The sequence below is a fragment of the Sinocyclocheilus grahami genome, unplaced genomic scaffold (genome assembly GCF_001515645.1).
Source record: "Sinocyclocheilus grahami isolate Dianchi unplaced genomic scaffold, SAMN03320097.WGS_v1.1 scaffold589.1, whole genome shotgun sequence".
In the NCBI taxonomy this organism is placed as follows: Eukaryota; Metazoa; Chordata; class Actinopteri; order Cypriniformes; family Cyprinidae; genus Sinocyclocheilus; species Sinocyclocheilus grahami.
The window spans coordinates 169539-186916 of NW_015505768.1; the positions used below are offsets into that span (position 1 = coordinate 169539).

General features: G+C 38.6%; 1 protein-coding gene across 1 annotated transcript in view; it reads left to right on the forward strand.

Moving 5' to 3' along the window:
- Window positions 1-1378: 1378 nt before the first annotated feature.
- Window positions 1379-17378, forward strand: part of LOC107557097 (SWI/SNF-related matrix-associated actin-dependent regulator of chromatin subfamily A member 5-like) — a 25561-nt gene continuing 9561 nt past the window's right edge. Inside the window, exons 1-13 of the mRNA XM_016240422.1 lie at window positions 1379-1549; window positions 4880-4963; window positions 5437-5603; window positions 5740-5840; window positions 6942-7042; window positions 7338-7517; window positions 7660-7815; window positions 8003-8134; window positions 8533-8579; window positions 10207-10433; window positions 10555-10676; window positions 16367-16519; window positions 16658-16790. Coding sequence (XP_016095908.1) covers window positions 1493-1549; window positions 4880-4963; window positions 5437-5603; window positions 5740-5840; window positions 6942-7042; window positions 7338-7517; window positions 7660-7815; window positions 8003-8134; window positions 8533-8579; window positions 10207-10433; window positions 10555-10676; window positions 16367-16519; window positions 16658-16790 — 1660 coding nt within the window. The 5' untranslated portion in view covers window positions 1379-1492. The remainder of the gene's footprint in view (window positions 1550-4879; window positions 4964-5436; window positions 5604-5739; window positions 5841-6941; window positions 7043-7337; window positions 7518-7659; window positions 7816-8002; window positions 8135-8532; window positions 8580-10206; window positions 10434-10554; window positions 10677-16366; window positions 16520-16657; window positions 16791-17378) is intronic.

Sequence of the window (17378 nt, forward strand, 5' to 3'; positions counted from 1 at the left end):
GCATGACCTTGTGTGTGTGTTTATGTGAGAAAACCCAAGGTCAGTTTGGAAAATGCTGTGAGTGGAATTTTAACTGGTTTACTAGGCCATCTGTTGTTGGAGCCTCAGAGAAAGAAAGGAGGAGACAGGGAAATGAAAAATGGGGAATTATTTTAAACTTTTGTTCATTTTAACAATGATTTGTTATGCATGCCACCAAAATCTGTCCTACAAATATTTTTTTTAGGTAAAACACCATTTTTCCTATCTGCACATTATGGGAAGTAGCAGATTGTGCTGCATGAGGAAATTTTGTGGTGTCTGTGTGCCATCTAGTGACCAATATCTATATCAAAATACTTTATTGGCCCAAAAAAAAAAATATATAAATAAATAAATAATATTAATATTACCACCTTTTATGATTGTGTGTATAAAACCAACATCCAAAAGCACAAACATAAAATAACATTTGAATTTTTTTTTAAAGTTGGTTTGTTCTAAACCAGAGAGCTGGGGCCCACTATAGGGGGTCTCAAGATAACATAAAATGTATATATAAATAAATAAATAATATTAATATTACCACCTTTTATGATTGTGTGTATAAAACCAACATCCAAAAGCACAAACATAAAATAACATTTGAATTTTTTTTTAAAGTTGGTTTGTTCTAAACCAGAGAGCTGGGGCCCACTATAGGGGGTCTCAAGATAACATAAAATGGTAGACAACAAGCATTAAAAATAAGCAAATATATTTATAAAGATATTTTAATTCACCCCCTCAAAAGGTTTTTTCTTAGAAGAGCCAAGGTTTCATAATGTCTTGAAAAAAAATGGATATACTAGAAATTGTGAGTAAAGCTGATCCATTAAATCACAAACAACTTGAAAAGTCATGAGGACAGTGGGGGTCCTTGGAGTAAGAGAGGCTGAAAACCACTGGTATACAGTATATTCACAGTTTGTGAAAATGAAAATATTAAATACAATTAGAAATTTTAAAAATGTTTGTTAAATATAGTTTTAATTTATTTATTATGTTCTCATTTGTTTTGTTTTTAGAGAACTGTATTAAAATCAGTTAGGGTCATTTGACCCGACATCATAATAATCATTAATCATAATAATAGTTTATGGAACCCACAACAAACAAAAACACACAATGTATTGTCCCGTTTTTAATAATAGATCAATTATAATCTTACAATATCAGGGCATTAAAACGAAAACATTATGATACATTTGATCTTTCTGCCTTGTGTCTCAGTGTTTGATGTTTGACAGTTGCCCATTTTTGAGCATTTGATAATATCGCGAGATCTAGAGAACAGCTCTGAAAGTGACTATGGATCACTCTGTTCTCGCGAGATTTGATATGAAGCTCTGAAAGGGGCGTGCGCGCGCGCCGTGATTGTACGGTCCTGTCATGACGCATACGCCAAAATTATGCTTTATAACTTACTGTCTAGTCACCAGTAACTCATGAAAACCTTCGCACAATAACCAACATGTCGGACGAAGAGCTACCGTCTACTTCTCGGGAGGCGCACGCGGAGGCAGAAGAGGTAAAGCGAAAGAGAGAAGTACAGAATGTGTTTGCAGACGGACATGAAAAGCAGGATGCAGAAGTTTCCAGTTCATCTGCGTTTGGGGGGAACGGAACATGGCGGGAAGGCGGAGTTCAGTTCACATCTGCAGAGCTTTAGATGTTTATTACTCAGTGCTTCAGAGCATGTTTTTGTGGCTTTGACAGATTTGCATGCGTTCCGTCTGCGGTCGGAGCAGAGTTGCGCCACTGTTCATGCAGCCACAGACGGAACGCGTGCAAATCTGTCTAATCAACATCAACAACTATATGCAGACATGCGTAAATAAACATACTCACTGTTACTCTGAGCTGAAATGACTCTGATGCCAATCTGGCTTTATTTGAGCTTATATAAGCCTGGGCCAGTGAGAGGATTGATCTTTTGTCACTATAAGCAGTTTAAGGCCGGGGTCCAACTTTTAGTTACTAAAAAGAGTCGTTTTAATAAGCGATTTAAACATTATATTACATGACTGGTCACACTTCATATTGTTGTTCGTATTGCTGCGTTTACAGAAATCGCTTGTAATCAATTTGTATTGTTATTTATTGTCATACTTTTGTGATTATGATGTAAGATTTGTAACACATCGCCAGTCACCAGTAACTCATGAAAACCTTCGCACAATAACCAACATGTCGGACGAAGAGCTACCGTCTACTTCTCGGGAGGCAGAAGAGGTAAAGCGAAAGAGAGAAGTACAGAATGTGTTTGCAGACGGACATGAAAAGCAGGATGCAGAAGTTTCCAGTTCATCTGCGTTTGGGGGGAACGGAACATGGCGGGAAGGCGGAGTTCAGTTCACATCTGCAGAGCTTTAGATGTTTATTACTCAGTGCTTCAGAGCATGTTTTTGTGGCTTTGACAGATTTGCATGCGTTCCGTCTGCGGTCGGAGCAGAGTTGCGCCACTGTTCATGCAGCCACAGACGGAACGCGTGCAAATCTGTCTAATCAACATCAACAACTATATGCAGACATGCGTAAATAAACATACTCACTGTTACTCTGAGCTGAAATGACTCTGATGCCAATCTGGCTTTATTTGAGCTTATATAAGCCTGGGCCAGTGAGAGGATTGATCTTTTGTCACTATAAGCAGTTTAAGGCCGGGGTCCAACTTTTAGTTACCAAAAAGAGTCGTTTTAATAAGCGATTTAAACATTATATTACATGACTGGTCACATATTGTTGTTCGTATTGCTGCGTTTACAGAAATCGCTTGTAATCAATTTGTATTGTTATTTATTGTCATACTTTTGTGATTATGATGTAAGATTTGTAACACATCGCCTAAAAAGTTACAATGGTAGCCATAGCTTCTGCTAAAATAGCATAACTAGTACAGTTATTGTTACTAGAATAAAATTGTGATACCGTGTATGCCACCACTGGCGTAATAATAGTAATATAAGAAACGTCGGGATCTTATAGTGATTTATTTGGAATGTACAGGAGAAGCAATAATGGTTACCATGGCAACCTGTTGTAACGCATGTTTGCTGTAACTTGTTATTGTGACTCTACTCCAGTGGCGGCTGGTGGAAACATTTCTAGGTAGAGAACCACGTCCAACAACTTTAGCATACATCCCATTATGATTTATCCCAGTATAACAAAAGGAAAAAGATTAAGACTTGAAACATTTTAAATAAAGATAATTGTTTTATCAAATTCAAGATACAATACTCCAAATAGTCCACAGAACGTGACTTGACGCTGATTGGACTATATCCAGGGGCAGAACTAACAGTCTAGAACAGTGACAGCTAGCATAACACTGGTTTAATGGGATCCCTCCCTTTCACTCTTTGGTGGTGCGTCGCTCTAATGAAGACACTTTACGCTGAAGTTACAGGTGAAGTAAGGCTGTAGCTTTGTTTAACTGGATAAAAATAGCCAATTTATATCTGTATTTTTTGGAAACAAAACAAAACAAAAATACATGGTGTTCCACATTCTGTCATCATGTTGTCCTCTAGACCAGTGAATCTCAACCTTTTGGCGTACCGGACCCCAGTCCAATTCAGAACCATCCTCAAGGACCCCCAGAACAAAATTGACTCGTATCATTTGTGTCTTTGTGAGGACCAAGTGCAGTCAAGTATAATTCAAGTTAGCTGACTTGTCCAGTATTTGGCCATATCATAAGCTATATTGGATTTTTCTTTCATGGGAACATGTCATGCCAAAATATACAAAATTTATACAAAAAAAATCATACTTTATACGGACCCCCTGGCCTTATGTCAAGGACCACTAGGGGTTGAGAAACACTGCTCTAGACAACCTGCAAACTGCAGGTTATAAAAATAAATAGTAAATTTATCTATATGTGAAAGGTTTTAATTTGTGACCATTATATTATAAAACAAAAACACCTGTGTACATACAGCTGTAAAGCAGAATTTAATATAACTAAATTATAAGAAATCACACATTTATTCCTCATGGACATAGTAACACGTTACTGTCATTTCTCGGTGGTGGCCTGTTAGAGGCTGAAATGTAGATCAATATTGACCGAGCCAATAAATTATTGCAGCAGGATTGATGTTTATATATTTACTATTAATTATGCTTCCGTACAGAAATGATATTCCCTTGATATTTATCTAATAGTCTTGATAATTAATGACTCTTTATCTATTCGATTACCAACACAATAGCAGGACAAATATTGCAGCACCATATACAGTGACATTTATTTAACTATTTATACACTATTTCATAATGAAACAATTTAAATATTAACCTTTTGTTCAGTCTCACTTGTTTTCAGATCCTTCAATAATTTGCTTTTCATCCATAAAAGTTCTGGTGACACACTAATGTGATACTGAAAGCGGATGGGTCTAAATTGTTACCTCTTATCTTGATTGGTTATATATATGTGATTGGAGATCAGATTATATGCATCTGTGTAAACTGAATGAAATAGAAGGACTGCCACTGTTTTAATATGTTTATATCTAATTAATTTTTTTGAGCTAAATTTAATGTCCAACAATAAATATTTTAGCAAAATTATGATCTTTTTCTAAATAAATCCATCTGTTTCATATGTATATGCGCTGGCACGTATTCAGTGAAGTATGTGAAGTTTAATGGAAACTTGCTGGCTGTCAAGATGAGGACAAAGTGGAAATATTTGCCTGATGAAAGTTATGCATGGAGGAAAACATGTGTCTGACGCATTAAACAGCACATGCATCTGTCACAGCACCTGGGATTGAATAGTTGTTACAATGCATATATTGTCTGCATGTATTGGTATCTAATGTGTGTCTTTGATTTGTGTTTCTAGGAAGACCCACCATTTCTCCTGGACCCTCCTCCTAAAGCAGCTGTGAAGGAGAGCTTGGTTGACCCTGAGTATGAGGAAAAAAGAGTGAGCTTTCATTACACTTTTAATGGTTAATGTTGTGCCAACAGGTTTTTAAATACATTGAGGTGTAAGCCAGTGTTACTCACAGGTGAGAATGAGGTTTGCACTACCAACCCTCAAAACCAACCAGAGATGGAGGTGAAACCTACTAGATGAAGGAATTTACTAGATATTAATCAAACACTGAATTCAGACATGCTTGATGCCTTCCTACTTTCATATACTGCTTGTGAATTCAGCATTTGTTAGGTTTCAGGCACAGTTTAGGTCACTTTTGGCAGAATTTGAAATTCGTTTTAACTGATAGAATACAAATAATGTAAAATCCATCAATCGATTTAAAAAAACAACATATGTGAACATTTGTTTTTTTTTAAAACAAAACTTTATGAAGTTAAAATAGTTTTTAAAGAATTTGAAGTAATCATTTATAATCATAATTTACTCAAAAATCTTTGTCTCTCCCTTGCCTATAGAAAACAGACCGTGCAAACAGGTTTGAGTTCCTGCTGAAGCAGACTGAGCTGTTCGCTCATTTCATTCAGCCTGCCAGTCAGAAATCCCCCACCTCACCTCTGAAGGTGAAGGTGGGGAGACCTCGAATCAAGCTGGATGAGAAACAGAATCTGCTGTCTGTCGGAGAGTGAGTCAGACACACATACACAGACATGCATGCTCACACATTCAGATGCATGGGGTTAGCGATTATTCCCAAAGCTGTTGGTCAGACATGTGTGATTTGGTTTGATTTATTTCTGGCCCGTCTTTGTGCGTTCCAGTAACCGCCATCGTCGAACAGAGCAGGAGGAGGATGAGGAACTCTTATCCGAGAGCAGGAAGGCAGCTAATGTTCTTGTTCGTTTTGAGGAGTCACCCTCATGTATGAATCAATGTTTTTATGAACAGTCAGTCTGTTTCTGTTTATTAATGAGTCTCACACTGTTTTAAATACAAATAGTAATTCATGTTGATACATTATTATATTGGTTATTTAAAAAAAAAAGGCTGTGATTATTTACTCACCCCCATGTCATTTAAAACCCATATGCTGCTATTTTTTCCATGAAACACAAAAAGACTATTTTGAAGAATCTTTATATAGAACTTTTAATATGGTGCAATTTAGTTGACATGACATTTAGTTACGAGACAAGCAAGAATAATTACCATTTGATGTTACTGACATCCAAAAAACTGACATATGACATAATTTTGGCCTGTTCCCCACACAAAGCTATCATATGACTTCAGAAGTATCTGAATATAGTCATATGGGCTACTTTTATAGTTATTTCAGTGCTTTTTTTTGTTCTTTCTGGATCTTGACAGTTCGTAGTCACTACATGTTTTTTTTATGATAAAGGTTCTTTAAAAAAAAAAAAAAATCTAATTTTGTATTCCACAGAAAAAAATAACAGCATACAGGTTTGAAACCAATTGAGAGTAAGTAAATTTCTTAACAGCAGTGGTCCTCAACCAGGGTACTTGGGGCCCACTAGGGGGCCTCAGCAAAATTCCAAGGGGTCTCAAAATGACTTAAAATTATTTCAAATTAAACAAAACAAGCATTAAAATAAGCCAAAACAACTAAAAAAACTTTTCTTTTAATTCACGCACTCAACTTTTTTTCCTTAGAAGAACTAGGATTTACACTTTCTTTGAAAACCTGGTTATATGAAATAGACATTAACATGATCTAAAAAAATCATGTAAATTAATAAAATATTATTATTATTATATTATTATTTAATATTATTAACTTTATGGTCAGTTTTTATAATGAGTTTACTTTTTTTCTAGTTATGCCAAGCTCCAAAATATTTTATCAGGTAGAAATTGTGAATAAAAAATATAAAAGAAAAAAAAAATCTTTATCCTTAATCCTTGTTGCAAACAATGATGGGCCTTGGAGTCAACATTTTTGGGAAACACTGCTTTAAAGGTGAAGTGTGAAATTTCTAATTTTTTGATTCATTGACAGATGTTAAGAATGGAGCTTTGAGAGATTATCAAATCCGAGGCCTGAACTGGATGATTTCTCTGTATGAGAACGGCATCAATGGCATCCTGGCTGATGAGATGGTAAAACCCCAATCTCTCTCTAATGTTTTAAAATAAAGCTCAGCACACTGAAATACAGCATGTTCATAGTGGCAGGTCTGCTTAAAAGCAACTATATATGATTTAATCCTTAGTTGAATGCCTACATGTTCAGAAATAGTCTGAATATGCGTCATTGCAGAACCACACAGATTCATGACAATGAAAACACGGCTACAGCATCTTTTCAGAGGCTTCAGTGAGACTGTGATTTTTCTGGGTCTTGTTGATGTCATAGACTGTGACTCACTGGATTTCTGTGTTCTGATTGGTTCAGGGTCTGGGTAAGACCCTGCAGACAATTGCGTTGCTAGGCTACCTTAAGCACTATAGGAACATTCCCGGCCCCCACATGGTCCTAGTGCCCAAATCTACCCTGCATAACTGGATGAATGAATTCAAACGCTGGGTGCCCACCCTGAAGGCCGTCTGTCTCATCGGGAATAAAGATGAAAGAGTAAGGCTGCTCAAGTCCTTCTTTTTTTCTCAAGCTTTACTTTGTTCTTTTGCCTTTCTACCCACTTTCATCCTACCAGCAGGTCTGTCAAAATGCTTGTGTAATAATTAATCAGTTCTAATTAGTATGTGCATGTTTTTAGGCAGCGTTCATACGTGATGTGATGATGCCCGGTGAATGGGATGTGTGCGTGACATCATACGAGATGGTGATTCGGGAGAAATCTGTCTTTAAGAAGTTTAACTGGCGCTATCTGGTTATCGATGAGGCCCATCGCATCAAAAACGAGAAATCAAAGGTATTCGAACCCAGACAAACATTTGATGAGAACCAATTAATACAAGAGTAACTAAAAAGCAGAGCAGTACGTCTCATAACACTTCTGAGATGATTTAATGATCCTATATAGTGGAAAAGACTTCAGAGCCATCTTTTCTGTGTTTTTCTGTCTTGCTGTCTCTCTCTCTCTTATCTCCGGCTCACAGTTGTCAGAGATTGTGCGTGAGTTTAAGACGACCAATCGTCTGTTGTTGACTGGTACCCCACTGCAGAATAATCTACATGAGCTCTGGTCGCTTTTGAACTTTCTGCTGCCTGATGTGTTCAACTCTGCCAGTGTGAGTCATACTTTTTGAAATATTGCAGGCTGTTTTATCTCCACCTACACGTTATGTTGCTGTATCTGTCACAGTTGTGTTGGAAGTTTGTGTGCAAATGTGTTGTGTGTTTAAAGAAGTCTTCACCTTAGATTATAAAACAAAGTTTATCATCAAATCAGCAAAGAGACTGGGAAAAAATGGCTTCAGATTGTTTTTAGTTGAATTTAAATTTTCTTGATTCTACAGTACTGTTTAAAATTTGGGGCCAGTTATGTATATATATGTGTGTGTGTGTGTGTGTGTGTGAAATCAATACTTTTATTTAGCAAGGAGGCTGTAAATTTATCAAAAGTGACAGTAAAGACTTTAAAGGGGTCATATGATGTTGCTAAAAAGAACATTATTTTGCCTTTCAGATACTGGATCACAGTCGCATTGCACTTGACCACATTAAAAGTCAAGTGTAAATTTACTAGATGCATTGTAATCCTATCACTGAAGCAACACTCAGAGGCAGGCAGGGACAGTTTCTGACCACTCGAAGATGTAAATGCTGATGTGCTTTTGTTATCTGCGTAAAACATAAGACTGTAAGTATTAACAGGTTCAGGTTGTGCTGCAAATTATTTAAAACTTTGATGGACTGAGTTGTAAATTTTTCGTCATGCTTATTTTTTTCCATCAGTAAAATATTGAGTCATTAATCTTTAATGTAACATTGATATCACAAGAACTTGTGTGGTAAAAACCTTTTAGATTTACCAAGTGCTGCGTTGCGGCTTTGTTATTTTATTTTGTTCTAATCATGTAAGAAAAAAGCAAAAAAAGAGGCTGTTGTCTTGTGTTTTGATCACCCGACTAAATGATCAATATTGCATGTGTTATTCTGCAGAACTAGACTGGGAATTTCTTATTTTTCTCCACAAATCATCACTCACATCTCTCTTCATTTTCACGGGGGCGCTTTAAAACTTGCCATATGGTTTGATAAACACTTTGAGTGATTATTTATAGTGTGTATGGCATTGCACTTGACCACATTAAAAGTCAAGTGTAAATTTACTAGATGCATTGTAATCCTATCACTGAAGCAACACTCAGAGGCAGGCAGGGACAGTTTCTGACCACTCGAAGATGTAAATGCTGATGTGCTTTTGTTATCTGCGTAAAACATAAGACTGTAAGTATTAACAGGTTCAGGTTGTGCTGCAAATTATTTAAAACTTTGATGGACTGAGTTGTAAATTTTTCGTCATGCTTATTTTTTTCCATCAGTAAAATATTGAGTCATTAATCTTTAATGTAACATTGATATCACAAGAACTTGTGTGGTAAAAACCTTTTAGATTTACCAAGTGCTGCGTTGCGGCTTTGTTATTTTATTTTGTTCTAATCATGTAAGAAAAAAGCAAAAAAAGAGGCTGTTGTCTTGTGTTTTGATCACCCAACTAAATGATCAATATTGCATGTGTTATTCTGCAGAACTAGACTGGGAATTTCTTATTTTTCTCCACAAATCATCACTCACATCTCTCTTCATTTTCACGGGGGCGCTTTAAAACTTGCCATATGGTTTGATAAACACTTTGAGTGATTATTTATAGTGTGTATGCTGCGTACTGGTGAAAACTAAAATATACTGTAAACAAACACTGTTGCTTATCAGCCGGATTTGTATTAATTTTTTAACTCATCTGTGTATGGGTTGTCTGAATGACTACAGTAGTCTGTCTTAAGGCAGCCCTGCATAATTAGACTAGTTTAGGGTCATAACTGCTAACCAGTCGTGTTTCTTGCAAGGATGCTAATCTCAGTCATGACAGATATTTATAAAAGAAAAATAACTTAATTTTTATTGCACAAATAGCAGAGACCTAAGGTTTATGCATGAATAACTGGACATTTTTTCACTGCAAGCAATTTGTCCATCAGTAAGACTAGTAAACCATCCTGCCTAGTTGCTAGTTTAGAGAAGTACTTGGCAATGTAAACTACTAAACAAGCTCTATATGTGGAAAAAAATCAATTTGCAGTTATGTTGGAATAATACAAAAAATCGTACACAGTGTTTGTTTCCTTGGTTTAACTAGGTACACACGTATCCTGATGAAGGATATTGACATCCTGAATTCTGCCGGAAAGATGGATAAGATGCGGCTTTTGAATATTCTGATGCAGCTGCGGAAATGCTGCAACCATCCGTACCTGTTTGACGGGGCGGAGCCTGGTCCCCCATACACCACGGACACACACTTAGTCACCAACAGCGGCAAGATGGTTGTGCTGGATAAACTTCTGCCTAAAGTGCAAGAGCAAGGTGAGCAGTGTATATGTTTATTAGCTTTTAATTGATAGATATTTTGTCATGTTTTTAGTTGGAATGAAGATGAATTTTTTCATGTGCTTGTGAATGCATTCCTGGATATATGTGTGTGCAGGATCCAGAGTGTTAATATTTAGCCAGATGACACGTGTGTTGGATATTCTGGAAGATTATTGCATGTGGAGAGGGTTTGAGTACTGCAGATTGGATGGCAATACACCTCACCAGGCCAGAGAGGTATACATACATACATTAACCACGCACATACATACATACATTAAAATGCATACATAGTTTCATGCAGACACATACATGTTATGCAGCAAATGGCTCTTAACTTATTATTATTATTATTTTTTTATTGAATCAAAATCAGCATAACCTGTGTAGTTCAACCGATTCATGAACAAGTGACTCTTTTGAGTCAGTTATGAATAGTGAATCAGTGATTATTGACTGGTTCTTTAAATGACAATTTTCAGTTAAAGAGACGCATTATGAGTTTTGTAAATAGCAAAACAACAACAAAAAATAATGAATAAAGTATATTACTTTTTTTTTTTTAATTATATATATACTATACATAGAGAGTTTTTCCCTATATACATGTGCTAAAATGAACTGTAAATAATACTCTTTTTAAAGCTGAAAAAAGCTGGGGCCATGCTGTTTGTAGATTGTTTAGTATTGTTTAATATTTAATATATAGTTTGCAGGGCTTAAAGTTCTCCGGCACCATGCTGGATCTCCGGCGTGCAGCATTTGGCTGCGGAAAAAAATAATCCTACATTTAAAAAAAACTTGTTGATATCACTTTTGAGTCCATGCGTTCGCCTACCAATGGTATGAGAGGAGCACAGCTTTCACTCTCAACCAAACTAACATTACTAGCCAATCAGAATTTTTTTCTCTTATAAACACGAGATGCGCATAATAGTATCCAATTGCAGAGTCGCAGTCCTGATGAATGGAGAAGCGTGACACGTTGAAAAAGCTGCGAGGCGCAATGGTCAAAGATGTCCATCTAACGCATATTTATATAGGAAAACTAATTAAAAAGCAGCGGAGCTTTGTAAACAGCTCAGAGTAATCATGTCATCGCCATAAGAACGATACGATTGCCAGAACAAATTTATCAGGATTTTTGAAAAGGTCCTGTTCACACATGATCTGTTAATGGTAACTTACCGGTGATTTACCAGTAAAGACTGTATGTGTGATAGGGGCTAAACTCTTCCTCTGCATATGCATATGCTGTGAATTTGAATTGCTTAATGTTCATCTGGGAAAACAGTGTGCATTATCTCACTAGATTTGTAACGTAAATCATTTATAAACCTTTGCCAACTCAGGAGAATACATCAATCTATTTCTAAATATGCCATTTATTGTACATCACGATTTCAAAATAAAAGTTTCTGAGTTTGCATGTGCCCAAATATTAAAAGTTAATGGATTTAAACATCGTTGAATCATGCTGTAAAGTGAAACGTCACCAGGCTGTTGCTGCCCTCTGCCTGTATTCGTTATAATACATAATGACACTAAAGGTGGTTATGTTTATAATATGTATAGGCATATTGCAATGTGTATTTTAACAGTGTTGTTCAATAAAACCATGTAATTACTTGGTTTTGATATTTTATTTGAGTCAGTTATTATTGCCTCATCGTTAGTTTATATATAAATAGTCATACTAAAGCTTGGTTCCCCTTCAGGACCTCGAGCTGCGTCGAGAATCACTTTGGGAATGCCCCTGCGTGACCGCGTTCTGAAGCACGTGTAAAATCAGCCCAATGGAGCAGTGAGACGTCAGGAGCGGGGTGACGTGAGCACCAGGAAGTATAAAAGCGCATCCGGCAGAGCGCAAGTTAGCTTCTGCTCTTCAGTAGCACTCTGTGTATGTGTCAGTCCTATTTATTGTTGTCTGTCAGCCACAAGCATATCAATCATGTCAAAAGCAAAGTCTAAGTCTATGGCGAGCGAACAGCATTACAGACGTTGTGTTCCTCCCTGCCCACGATATCTGGCAGCGGGGGATACACACGATCTGTGTGTTGTTTGTTTAGGAGCGGAGCATGCACGGTCAGCTCTAGAGGGAGCTGATTGTCATGACCGTGTGTTGCTCTCGCTGCGCGTGCTCCGCTCTCACCTGGCCGTGTTTGATGAGAGCGGCCATGCTCGCGATTACGCTGGCAGAGGTCCCGCTGTTGCCGAGGCGCAGCGTAGACTGTTGTCATGGGGATCGCAAGTGGATTTAGCAGAGGGATCCGAGACGGGCTCGTCCTTTTCTCGGCCCTCACCCACTAGATCCACGGCTTCCTCTCAGGGATTGGAAGCCTTTCTTCCCCCCGGAGAGAGAGCCAGGCACTTCATCTATCTTCCTCCGAGGAGGTGGATGTGATGAGTGTTGAGACAGAGGAAACTGTGGACTCGCCACCACAGTCCCTCGCATATGAGGAGCTCGTGGAGGTTGTGACTCGTGCTGTAGCCAAATTAAATATCGATTGGCCAGCCGAGAAACAGGACGCTCGTCCTAAAAGTAAATTAGATGAGCGTTTCCTGAGAGCTAGATCCCAGCCTTCATGACGAGGCCTTCCATTTTTCCCCGATCTCCATGCCGAGGTGTCAAGATCGTGGGAGAACCCGTATTCATCCCGTATCTACAGCCCCACAGTCTCAAATTATTCCAACATTGTGGGGCTGAATGAGAAGGGATATGGGGCGATGCCAATGGTGGAGCAGACGCTTGCGAGCTTTCTCTCCCCATCTTCAGCGTCGTCCCTGAAGGCCCCGAAGCTTCCCACCAGGCCCGTTAGGCTGACATCTAGTCTGGTTGGGAAAGCTTATACGGCGGCAGGTCAGGCTGGCACATGTTTGCACACCATGGCAGTGTTACAAGCATACCAGGCTGACCTGCTCAGGGACCTGGATGACAGGGAGGAGGAGGAATCCGACGTGATAGCCGAACTGCGTCGGGCCACAGATTTGTCCCTCCGAGCCACCAAAGAAACGGCCAGAGCCATCGGCCGTTCAATGGCAATAATGGTGGCCATGGAGTGGCATCTGTGGTTGAATCTGTCTGATATGCAAGATAAGGACAGATTCTTCCTCCTAGACGCCCCGCTCTCACCCTCTGGTCTTTTTGGCGATGCAGTCAACACTGTCGTCGAGAGGTTTCAGCAGGCGAGGAAGCAAACGGCGGCGTTTCAACGTTTCCTCCCTTGTCATTCCCAGGCCCATGGCCGTCAAGCTCCTCATACCGCCAGTCTCAAAAACAGACCATTGCAACCCGCACCCCTCTGCAGAAAGAACGGGGGTCGGGGCGACGCTCTCAGTCGGGGTCTTCTAGACCGAAGACGGATCTGCGGACGGTTATTTTGTAAAAGAGGACCTCGACTAAGTGGTCCTGACGCCACCATTGTCAGGCCCCTGAGGGCAGCCCCACCTGGGGAGGAAAGGATAACACCTCAGTATACAGTGCCCGATCCTCCTCAGTGCCCTCACGGAGATTCACTGATACCCCTGCCACCCTCTGTGCTTCAGGACTCAGTGAGCTCCGACGAGCGAAATTCAGTCAGGTCGGTCATTCCCTGCCGGTCATCCGCTTCAGGGCACTGAACTGGCTCTTCTAATAACACCAGAGGTCACCCTCGAAATTGGGTGTGGCCTTGCAGGACATTTGTGCTGCGGCGGGCTGGTCCTCAGTGCACACTTTTGTCCGCTTCTATAACCTAGACCTGGCATCTACCTCAGGTTCCCAAGTTCTCTCTTCGTGATGTGCTCATGAGATACACACACAGGCAGGGACTTGGTAGTATGGCGCAGTGGGTATTCTCGTTCCCAAAGCGATTCTCGACGCAGCTCGAGTTCCTGAAGGAGAATGTCTCTAGGTTACGTATGTAACGAGATGCTGCATCTCTTTGCCATACTCCCTGCATCCCTGCAGGCGCTACTTCATCGAAGCTAACTTGCGCTCTGCCGGATGCGCTTTTATACTTCCTGGTGCTCACATCACCCCACTCATGACGTCTCGCTGCTCCATTGGGCTGATTTTACACGTGCTTCAGAATGCGGTCACGCAGGGACGTTCCCAAAGTGATTCTCGACGCAGCGTCTCGTTCCCTCGGGGAACCATGGGTACATACGTAACCTAGAGACGTTTTCACTTAAGCCTAGCTCACACTATAAGATTTTTAGCCCGATTTAGCCCCAATTTCCCCCTCCTGAGAATCGGAGCAAAAATCTTGTCGAGCCCCTTAATCGGTCCCGATGTTCGGCGCGGATTATCTGGTAATGTGAGGTGTTCACCAATCGAATCTTGCACCTCCCGATCTGCTCGCACACAAATCAGGGCCGCACCAATCATATCAAACATGTTTGATATTTAGGATTTAAATCGGGATGATGACGGCTTTATGATTACGTCAGTACTTTCACAATAGCCAATGCGCGACCACAAAACATATGCTGTACGACCCCGTTGGATAGTGGAGACAGATTGTGGAGACGGAGGAAACTGCTTCTTGACGTTTTATAGTAACACGACTGTTTGTATAATGTGTTGAAAACGTATCACACCCGTAAGGAGTGGCTAAGAGAAGCGCTGGAGTGAAATCGCCTCAGTTTTGAATGTACCGGGTGAGTGTAGAAAGCAGCTAACATATGTAAACATCACTGAAATATCAATGACGATCTACTGCACAAGATCACGTGAGGCGCTCCCTCTGGCATGATAATCTTAATAATATCTTGTATTGTGTGATGCGCCATGATGTTAAAATCTTGTAGTGTGTGCATGTTTAAGATTTGAGGGAAGATAATCTACAAAGATTCTGCTTATGTGTGTGCTGCAACCAGATTTCATAATCGGTTAGGATTTTAAAACTCCTGTAGTGTGAGCCCGGCTCTATTTGTGTTACTAAAAAAATATCAGATTACTCAATTGTCAAAACAATCAGTAGATTACTTGATTACCAAAATAATCATTAGTTACAGCCCTAGATTAGTTAAAATATTTCAAAATACAACTGCATTGTTTTACTTTTTGTAATTAAAAGACAAACATTTTGTCATTGAAAATTTCTTAAAAATAGTATTAAAATATTGTCATGGTCTAGTGAACCAAGTATCTGTATTTTGTCTCATCTCGTGAGCTAAGTGTATTGTCACACCCCTAGTGTCAATAAGTGGTGATATAGCTCATAATTTTCCAAGTGTATGATATAGCTTTCATTCTTCAGGTCAACCATATATTCATGAAAAAAAAATCAGTTTGAATAAGGAAAGCAATAACTTTGCCATAGTATCTTTTCAAATGTTAAAGAAAGGACAGAATCTCAGTCAATACATCACGATTCCCATCTCTAAATACCATGTGGTATAAAGGAGTGATTCAACAGGCCTTATGAAATTATGAGACTCGTACAGATACTTCATGTGGAATCTCAGCAGAGTTTATATAAACACACTGATTATACAACCTGGTAGTCATGGAAACCGCTGATCAGTTCTGGGGTGAATGCAAACTTGGTGGTTACATGTTAGACACACTCATAAGCTTATTAGCAAATAATATATAAGCAAATTAAAAGTGTCAGTTTCTTCTTGTATCAATTTCAAATCTAACAACCAGTTTGTCTGTTTTTAATGTTTTTAGTGAATTTTAAGTAAATATTGTTATACGAATCTGTTTGATTTCATTCATTATATCTAGGTAAATTTGTTGTATATGTAAAAATCAGTTTTATACACAAATTGCTTTATTTATATGTAAATCGGCCACTGACCACACTGATTGACTACTAATGATAAGTAAACCATATGAATTATAATTATATAAGTGGTTCAAATAAATAATTTATGTCTCTCTTAAATGCTGTCTTTCTCTTTTCATGTCTTTTCCAATCTCTGTTGTTGTCCATTAGCAAGCCATAGATGCTTTTAATGCCCCAAACAGCAGTAAATTTATCTTCATGCTGAGCACACGGGCAGGTGGGCTGGGGATTAATTTGGCTACAGCTGATGTGGTGATTCTCTACGACTCGGACTGGAACCCACAGGTGGACCTGCAGGCCATGGTGAGAAACACTGCACACACACACACAAAACTACAAAACCAAGCTCACTAAATTTTATGATTGTGAGCCTCAGAGAGATGCCAACTTTCTTTATGAGTGTTGTCTTAAATGGTTGTTGTGCCGTGTACTGTATTTTAGGACCGTGCTCACCGTATTGGACAGAGGAAACCAGTAAAAGTGTTCAGGTTGATCACAGACAACACAGTGGAGGAGAGAATTGTGGAGAGAGCGGAGATGAAACTTCGTCTGGACTCTATAGTGATTCAGCAGGGTATGAACACACTAGGGGTAAAACAGTTCCTGCAAAGAAAAAAATTATTCCTCATGGTTCAGTTCTCATGTTTAATGATACCTCTAAAAATATAAATATTAAAACTGTATGAATTTTAAGGTCTCTATTTTCCAAAAGTAATTAGAGTAATTCTCTCTCTCTGAATGGCTGTACTGGCAGAGAGGAAATGTATTTAACAGTCAATTAAACAAAAAAACTCAAACTTAGTATTGCAAATGTGTAATTATAAGTAATTTGCATTACTTAAAGTAAACAAAACCCTAAAGATGGTTTGCAAATTGTAGATGATAATTGATTTCCCACTAGAGCAGTTTTTGAGCTATCATTGGATGCATGAGTTTGGTGTATGATGTTGAAACACTACTGTTCAAAAGACACTACTGTTTAAAAGTTTTTATTTGGAATTTAAAAGATTGGTGCATTAAGAACTAATTGCAGTGGGGGAAAAAATGGTTAGTAGTGTATGTAGTTACCTAACCAATATGTGACACAAACTGAACTGTGAAAAATGTAAGTATATATATATATATATATATATATATATATATATATATATATATATATATA